Consider the following 9444-nt stretch of genomic DNA (forward strand, 5'->3'; position numbering starts at 1 on the left):
AAAGATGAGACTTTCAGCTCCTGTAAAGATTTGCAGCCTCGGAAACCCTGTGCAGGGTCACTATGAGTCGAAACCAACTCCACGGTACTTAACAACAACAACAATAACAACATTTGATCCATCACATCTTCTGTCTGTTTCCAGAAGAACATTTTCCGTAAGCTGTTGTTGGCATTGTGATTAAGTGCTGTCGAGCTGGTTCTGACTTACAGCAGCCATGTAGTCGGTTTCTGAGCAGCTGATGGGTTTGAAGTGCTGACCTTATGGTTAGTAGTCCAGTGCTTATCCTACACTGCCACACCAGAACTATGTAGGTCAGCTGTGTAGTGTAAGTAAACCAAAGGAACAAGGGTGGTGTAGGGAAATGCATGTTTTGGGGTATTGAGTAACATTTCTTAATCAAAATATTCTTTCCTTTTTTTCATTGCTCTTATAATGAATGGCTAGAGAAAGGAGGTCGGTGTTGTTAGCCCACAGGGTCAGCGATTTAGTCTCAGATTGTGTGGGTTACTCAGGTTACCACAGGGCTGCAGCATTAAATCCACCTACTGAATTCAAAGGCAGGGAGTAGATGGCTTCACGTGGAATTGCATTTTCCACAGGAGGAATTCCTTTCACCAGAACAAGATAAGTGTTCTCCCTTGGAGCCTCTCAATATGCTATTTATCTTTCAGAAATCAAGTCACATAATCAACCGAGTTTCAAATTAGCACTTGGCTTTTCTTTCTTTCTTTTAATGTCAGAAATCCTCTCTGATTCTCTGACAGTGAACTCACTTCTTCTTAGGTAAATGTGTATTCACTCTGCCCTTGGGGGAGACATTGGCATGAAGGATGACAGAACTCATCTTCTGACTGAATTGTGAATGTCTATGGAAGCTTTCAGAGTCCTGGGGTGGCACTGTGGGTTAATGCTCCAGACTGCAAAGCCGTTTGAACTGCAAAGTCGGCAGTTCAAGCTCACCAGCTGCTCCTCGGAAACCCTTTGCAGGGTCGCTATAGGTTGGAACTGACTCGACGGCACTTCACAACAACGACAACATGGAAGCTTCCTGTTTAGTTATTCTCCCTTTAAATTGTCAACCGGGACCCAGTAGAAGTAAGTTGGATGTATGAGATAAGATGAATGGTGAAAGGGGGAACTGTTGACTATGGGTGGAGATGTTGCAGACATAGTAAGCATTAGGAACAAGAGTAGTAAGAGTGTGGTTTCACAAAAGTCAAACAGAAACAAGTTCATAAATACAGTGGCATGATTGCCATTCAGCCTTCAGTAGATAAAATCAATTTTACTTCTATATTCAGGATCACACTGGATAAAGGAAATCCTCAGTCTCATCCACTCCAAGGGAGATCCCAGCTGGGTCCAGTCCGTGGCTATCTGGGATCGCTCACCATGGCTAGAAACAAAGGAAGGGTATGAAAATGTCAAGATCCAGAAAGATCCACGCATGTACTCATCACACCTCCCAATTCAATTCTTTCCCAGATCATTCTTCAATTCCAAGGCAAAGGTGAGCTAATAATGACAACAATACAATTGACCACTTCTCTGTCTTGAATGCCTGGCTTTGGGATCCAAGTTAAAATGTGATTCATCAAAGAGAACATCGAAGAAAATCTTGTTCCAAATCACACTACTGTATTATAGATTACTCCTTTGGTGTTTCTCCATAGATACTTCATCTTCATTTGTTTATTGTATCTCTTCACCTCTGAAAAAGTGTCTTATATTGAATGCGCCATGGTTTAAGTAATTTAATTATAAGTTAACTCATGCAACTTAGAGACTCTGTGGCTTTTGTGCTCACGTTGGGAGCCCGGTTGTGCTTCTCGAATCACAACATCATCTTGGGGTAGTGTATTTAGCAGTTGACTTTGACGTTGGTCTCTGATGTGTAATTTCAGGTACGATGATACAGGAAGTACTTAAATTCCCTGAGGACACAACTGTGAATTTCTCATAGATTATTGGTTTTCATTGTGGTCAAGACATATATACCACAAAACATTTTCCATTTGAACATTTTTTGCATATACATTTCAATGGCATTTAGTTGTGTTCATCTTGTTGCACAATCATCTCCACAGGGCGGTTGCTTGAGATAAAGCTTGCCAGATGGATGAATGGGGCAAGACCTAATGACTGTCAAGTGCTCTGATGAAGACTGACTTAGCCTCCACTGGCCAAAGAACAGGGGATTGAATGTGTTGATTTTGTTGTCGTTTTTGTCTTACTTCAGGCTATTTATGTAATGAGAAATCCCAGAGATATTCTTATTTCGAGTTTTTATTTCAACAAAGCACTGACATTTGCAAAAGATCCAGAGTCATTTGAGCAATACTTTGAATGGTTCATCCAAGGAAATGGTGAGTTTTGACTCAAGGTAGGGGATTTTGGTGGGATGGTAGAGGTCATGTACTTCACCTGATAACCTGAATATCTTCATTTTTGATGATGTTGTTATTTAAACAGTTACATGGCCTTCAAAACTTAGTTGTTCATGTTGTTAGGTGCTGTCATGTTGGTTCTGACTCATAGCGATCCTATGCACTACAGAAGGAACCACTGCCCGGTCCTGGGTCACCTCACGATCACCCTGTCTGAGTCCACTGCTTGCAGCCACTTTGTCAATCCATCTTGTTGAGGGTCTTCCTTGGGGGGGGGGGGAATCATTGGAACATCTTCATGTTTGGTGATTTTGTTATTTAAAAAGCCTCATGGTTCTCCAAACATTTGTTGTTGCTGTTAAGTGCCATTGAGTCAGTTCTGACCCATAGCGACCCTGTATAGGGTTTCCAAGGAGTGGCAGGTAAGCTTGAACCACCGACCTTGAGGTTCAAATGACTTTGCAGTCTAGCACATTAACTCTCAGAGCCACACTAGGACTCCTTCTTGTTGTGGTTGTTGTTAGGTGCCATCGAGTAGGTGCCGACTCATAGTGACCTATGCACAACAGAATGAAACACTGCCCGGTCCTGGGCCAACCTCATAATTGTTATCACGTTTGAGCCCACTGATGCTGCTGCTTTGCCAATATATCTCGCTGGGGCTCTTCCTCTTTTTCTCTGACCCTTCACCTTACAAAACATGATATCCTTCTCCAGAGACTTGTCTCTCCTGACAATATGTCTGAAGTATGAGAGACGAAGTTTGTCTACCCTGGCCTCCAAGGAGCACTCTGGCTGCACTTTCTCCAACACAGATCTGTTGGTTCTTTTGGCAGCCCATGGCACTTTCAATATTCTCCTCCAACACCATAACTCAAATGCATCAATTCTTCGATGGTCTTCCAACTTTACTGTCCACCTTTCGCATGCATATGAGGTTATTGAAAATACCATGGCTTGGGTCAGGTGCACCTTAATTCTCAAGCTGATATCTTTGCTCTTCAACTAAAAAGTTCCTGTGCAGCCGATTTGTTTAATGCAATACATCATTTGATTTCTTGACTGTTGCTTCCATGTGTGTTGATGGTTGATCCAAAAAGAATAAAGTCCTTGACAACTTCAATCTTATCTCCATTGAGAAGAATGTTGTTTATTGGTCCAGTGGTGAGGATTTTTGTTTTATTTACATTGAGATGCAATCCATACTGAAGACTATGCTCTTTGATCTTATCAGTAAATATTTTAATCAGCAAGCAAGGTTGTATCATCTGCATATCACAGGTTGTTAATAAGTCTTCCTCCAATCCTGATGCCACCTTTTTCTTCATAGAATCCAGATTTGCTAAATTAATATTACCACCTATATAACAAGATCTCAGTATGCATGCTCTTGTCTCTTGGACATTTTCTCAGCATAATTTTTAGACAACATAATTATCTTTAACTCTTTAAAGTGTTCAAGTGCAAAGATGTCCGTTTGGGGACTAAAGTGCACCTGATGCAAGGCATAGTATTTTCATTAGTGTTATATGGCATATGAAAGTTGGGCAGTGAATAAGGAAGGCCATAGAAGAGTTGATGCATTTCAGTTATGGGGTTGGCAAAGAATATTAAAGATACCATGGACTGCTAAAAGAACAAACAAATCTGTCTTGGAAAAAGTACAACCAGAGTGCTCTTTAGAAGCCAATATTGTGAGATTTTGTCTCTCATATTTTGGACATCTTATCAGGAGGGACCAGTCCTTGGAGAAGGACATCACACTTGGTAAAGTGAAGGGTCAGCAAAAAAGAGGAAGACCCCCAATGAGATGGACTGGCACAATGGCAGCAGCAGTGGGCTCAAGCGGAGTAGGAAGTCTAAAGATGGTGCAGGACCAGGTGGGGTTTCGTTCTGTTGTACATAGGGTCGCTGTGGATCAGAATTGACTTGATGGCACTTAACTAATGTCCACTGTTTGTTAGAGGAAAAATGACATCATTTGTATGAGCCTCAATTTTTTTATTGATCAGATGGGCTTGAGGATCTGTTAACTGAGAAGACACTGAACACCCTAGAACTGGTCAGTACTTAGGTGTGGCACTGTAGGATAAGCACTCAATTGCAAGGTTGGTTTGAACCTCCAGGTCGGTGATTCAAACTCACCAGACACTCTTTGAAGCCAGAAACAATTTGATGGCAGTTGGCAACAACAACATCTCAAGGTAGAAGGTATTTTCATTTTGGTGTTTGGAATGACGATTCCAAGGTCTGTCTAAGTCCAGCTTGTCCATTTTGTTAGCACCTTATTTCACCCTTTGAGCCTCAGGCCATTCTCTTAACAACTAAACTCTTGTTTAATTAGACCATACTTTTAGTTTAAAAAGGAGCCCTGCAATGCAGTGGGTTAAGCACTTGACTGCTAACCTCAAGATAGGCGGTTCTCCCACTAGCTGTTCCATGGGGGAAGATCAAGCTGTCTGCTCCCATAAAGGTTTATCGCTTTGGAAACTCTATGGAGCATTTGTATTCTGTCATTGTTAGACAGGACTGCCATGAGTCTGAATGGATTCGACCTCATTCCGTTTGTTTTTATTTAAACATAGCACTAAAAATAATTTAAAAAAAAAAACCCTCAAAATCAGGGAAATTAAGAAAATCCCGTATGTTCTTAATGAATAGAATTTAGGAATGCCTTTCAATTTCTTATGGAAATATGTGGAACCATGAAGTCAAAGAAAATTTCCTAAGGCTCTGCATTTCTCTTCTGGAAACTTCTGCCTATCAGCATGTTATTGCTGTTGTTGTTGAGAACCATTGAGTTGGTTCAGACCTATAGAGATCCCGTATAGGGTTTCTGAGGAGTGGCTGGTGAGCTTGAACCACTGACCTTGTGATTCAAGCCAACTTTGCAGCCCAGCACATTAACTCACAACACCACCCCAGGACTTGGGTCAGCGTAAGTTTCGATTATTTTATGAAAAGCAGCAGAGATTTCTGGAACATGGGAGTTATATTCATTGTCAAACTATATTAAAAATCAGCAGTTTTCCTCTTGATATTAAGAACAACATTTTCAGTGAAAATGGCTTGGTCGGCACGGGACAGTTGTCCCTGTATGGATGCGTCAATGGTATCCAGGTGCTAGGATCTTTTAGCATATCACTCATCAGACCAGAGTTTCCTGAATAGACTGAACATCGTAGGAAATTTCTCATGATAGGCGTTATGGAGGTGTGGCAGAAGAGTCGTGTGGGTGAAAGCCAAAAAGAATACACTCAGAGGTGTAGTCCTCAGCCAGTTGCAGCATTTTTCTGGTGTAGGAGAAAGAAATGGTATTCACTGTAGAAATCAAGTCATTGACATAAAATAAGTTTAGCTGCTTATTTAACTCGTTTCATTCAAATTTTAAATCTCATTCCCCTACCATGAAAATGGGAAAGTGTCCTCAGATATTTCAACTTATATAGTACCCGGGAGAAAGATGAGGTCTTCTGCCTCAGAAACCCTATGTTATTGGTGGTAAGTGCCATTGAGTCAGTTCCCACCCATAGCGACCCTAGTTCCGGGTCCTCTTCTGAATCTGACTTGAATATCTGGCTGTTCCCTGTTGATGTACTGTTGTAACCATTTTTACATTATCTTCAGCAAACTTTTACTTGCATGTTATATAAATGATATTGTGCAATGATTTTTGTAATTGTTGGGTCATCTCTCTTTGGAATGGGCACAAATATGACTCTCTTCCAATTGTTTGACCAGATAAGCTGTCTTTCTGACAATGCGCTGCTGGCTATTCATAAGGTTTTCGGTGGTTATCTGTTCAGAAGTGGTCCACCTCTTTTTACTAGTCTGTCTTAGTCTAGAAATTCTGCAGAAAGCTGTCCACCATGGGTGACCCCACTGGTATTAAAATGCTGGTGATACAGGCTTCCAGCATCACAGCGGCATACAAGTCATCATAGTACAATAAACAGATATTTAGACACTTATAAAATTACACGATCATATGAATGTGAACCCAGCCCCCAATTTTTTTTTTTAAATCACCTTCATTCCCCCACTTCACTTGCAGTAATGTTTGGATCATGGTTTGACCATATTCAAGGCTGGCTGTCGATGAAAGGAAAAGAGAATTTCCTGATCATTTCATATGAAGAGCTGCAACAGGTAACCATTCTTCCAAAATATTTACTCTCTCTCAGCCCATATCACAATCTTCTAATTTCTGGCACAACTGTCCCAGCCCCTAGCCCCCATGCCCCTCGCTCCGTCTACACAGGGTGTGATAATTAGCTACAAAGGCTGTTCGCTTCTCTGTGACTGCTGACCCATCTTATAATGTCGTAGCTCCTCATTGAGATCTCACAACTGCTTGTCTCCTAGCAACAATTCTGTACAGTCAGACAGAGCTGCCAGGCTAGACTGTTGGTGGTTCTCCACTGTCATCCCCTTCACTGCTAATGGAACCAATTCACAGCCAGGGTAGGAGCCACTCAGCACTCTCAGTTGCTCCCTGCCCGCTGGCCTTTCTGTTGTCGGGCGTCCCCACTGTGGGATGTTTTACCATTGGTCATGCCATTGCAGCTTCAGGTCCGCTCAGTCCCATGTGGCTCTGCTTCTCTGCCCGTTCACTCTTAGCCAGCATTTCTCCTGCAACCAGGAAGGCTCTCCAAAGTTGTCTTTCAGCTCTTCATATATTCCAATCCCCATCCATTACAAGGGAGGCTGCCTTCCCCAGGCCTAAGTTCAACCAATTTTCAATCAACCATGAGACATTCATTTACTCAAGTCTTATTAATAATTGGACAAAGGGATCAAACCCTGATGTTGTTTACCACTTACTCACAAAATGTTGACCAAACTGGAAAATTCCTTGTGCATAAGAAATCCTCTGGGGTCAATTTTAACAACCTGGGAGTAATCCCTAGCCCAATTTACTTCTTCAAGAACTAGTGCAAAGGTAATGCCTCAGGTTTAGGTAGAAAATCTCCCAGACTGTGTTTTCAATGAAGTAAGGTAAAAGCCCACATAAAGGAACTCGGAGTACCACATACAGGATGTAAAATCCACTTAACATTAAATATCTTTCTTGTGTAGAAGCCCTCCTTTCTCTTGTTCCTAGATGGTACATGTGCTAAAGTTTCTGATAATATGTAAGCATACTGGATAAAAATCATGTGCTGTTCAAATCCAAGCTTTTAAAAACTGTGTTATTCCATACAATAACCATGGCCTAAACACATGCATGCTAGAGTTCCATCTGCATGGAGTACATTTCTTACTTCTTACCTTGTATGTTTAAAGTCCATCTGGAAATTGTCCTTGAAAATTCAAGACTATTCCCTCTTATATCTAGGGTGCCACGAATTTAGGCACACCAAAGTTCAATAAGTATTATATTGTCATCTCATTTCTTTCCCAGAACTTGTAAATGACCTTTGTTTTTCCTCTTGTCCAAGATATCCCTATCCAGTGTGAATCACTTCATTGGAACCTACACAGCCCATCCTCTTTTGGCTTCATTTCATTTTCTTCTTCATCTCATCAGTTTCCTGTCCTTATTCTCTTGCCCCAGATGTATTTTATGTTGTGTCTTCTCCCTATGTTTCTTATTCTAGGACACAAGGGCAAATGTAGAGAGGATCTGCCAGTTCTTGGACAAGAAGCTAAGCCCAGAAGAACTCAACTCAGTCCTGAAGAACATATCCTTCGAAGCCATGAAAAAAAATAGAATGAGTAATTTATCCTTAGCGCCAAATGACTTTATAGATCACAGCAAAGGGAAACTGATGAGAAAAGGTAAGAGAGAGTGTTCTGATTTCAGGATATAAAGCAAATGGACAGACAGTTCACCTGCTTCTGTGGATACCTTCAAAACATGGGATAAGGAGAGATTTGAATCTTTAGATACAGATGTATGGGTGGCCACACTGCTAGGAAATTGTGGAAGGTATCCTCAGATCGATTCCACAATATCAGTAAAAATGGAGCCAAGCTTATCATCTGAGAAGCAAAAGGGGGACAGTTATTAGAGGTGAAGTAATAAATCTGGGTATGCTCTTCTTAGTATCATGACTGGGAGTCAGTGGTCATCATCTTAAAGGGATGTTAGTGAAGGTGTTGGGAAATGATGGAATACAAACTGAAATCTTGCAACAAATTGAGGCAACACTGGTGGTATTCACTCATCTATGCAAAGAAATTTGGAAGACAGCTACATGGCCAATTGATTGGAAGAGATCCATATTGGTGCTCATTCCAAAGAGAGGTGACCCAATGGAATGTGGGAATCATCGGAAAATATCATTAATATCACATGAAATTAAAATTTTCCTTAAGATAATTTTTTTAAATGGCTGCAGCAGTACATTGACAGGGAGCTGCCAGTGGTTCCGGCCAGATTCAGACGGGGATGTGCAACCAGGGATATCATTGCTGACATCGGAAGGATCTTGGATGAAACCAGAGAATACCAGAAAGATGTTTACCTGTGCTTTACTGACTATGCAAAAACTTTCAATTGTGTAGCTCATGACAAGCAGAGTGAGTATTCTGAAACACTTAATTGTGCTCATGAGGAAACTGTACATAGACCAAGAGGAAGTTGTTTGAACAGAATAAAGGGACACTGAATGATTTAAAATCAGAGAAAGTGTGAACCAGGGTTGTATCCTTTCACCATACTTATTCAATCTGTATGATAAGCAGGTAATTCAAGAAGTAGGATTATCTGAAGAAGAACATGGCATCAGGATTGGAGGAAGACTCATTAACAACCTGCAATTATGCAGATGATACAAGCTTGCTTGCTGAAAATGAAGAGGCCTTAAAGTACTTACTGAGGGAGATCAAAGACTACAGCCTTCAGTATAGGTTGCACCTCAATGTAAAGAAAACAAAAATCCTTACCACTGGACCAATGAATAACATTAAGATAAATGGAGAAAAGACTGAAGTTGTCAAAGACTTCATTTTGCTCAGATTCACCATCAACACTCATGGAAATAGCAGTCAAGAAATCAAGTGATGGGAAATTCCCACTTGAAAGGACAAGCAGACCAACCTGGAGTGG

General features: G+C 41.1%; 1 protein-coding gene across 1 annotated transcript in view; it reads left to right on the top strand.

Moving 5' to 3' along the window:
• The window catches only part of LOC102830999 (bile salt sulfotransferase-like), a 22946-nt gene that overhangs the window by 10613 nt on the left and 2889 nt on the right, over positions 1 to 9444 (top strand). Inside the window, exons 2-5 of the mRNA XM_006868082.1 lie at positions 1305 to 1513; positions 2243 to 2369; positions 6445 to 6539; positions 7991 to 8171. Of these exons, the coding sequence (XP_006868144.1) occupies positions 1305 to 1513; positions 2243 to 2369; positions 6445 to 6539; positions 7991 to 8171 (612 nt within the window). The remainder of the gene's footprint in view (positions 1 to 1304; positions 1514 to 2242; positions 2370 to 6444; positions 6540 to 7990; positions 8172 to 9444) is intronic.

The sequence above is a fragment of the Chrysochloris asiatica genome, unplaced genomic scaffold (assembly GCF_000296735.1).
Source record: "Chrysochloris asiatica unplaced genomic scaffold, ChrAsi1.0 scaffold00116, whole genome shotgun sequence".
NCBI classification, from domain to species: domain Eukaryota; kingdom Metazoa; phylum Chordata; class Mammalia; order Afrosoricida; family Chrysochloridae; genus Chrysochloris; species Chrysochloris asiatica.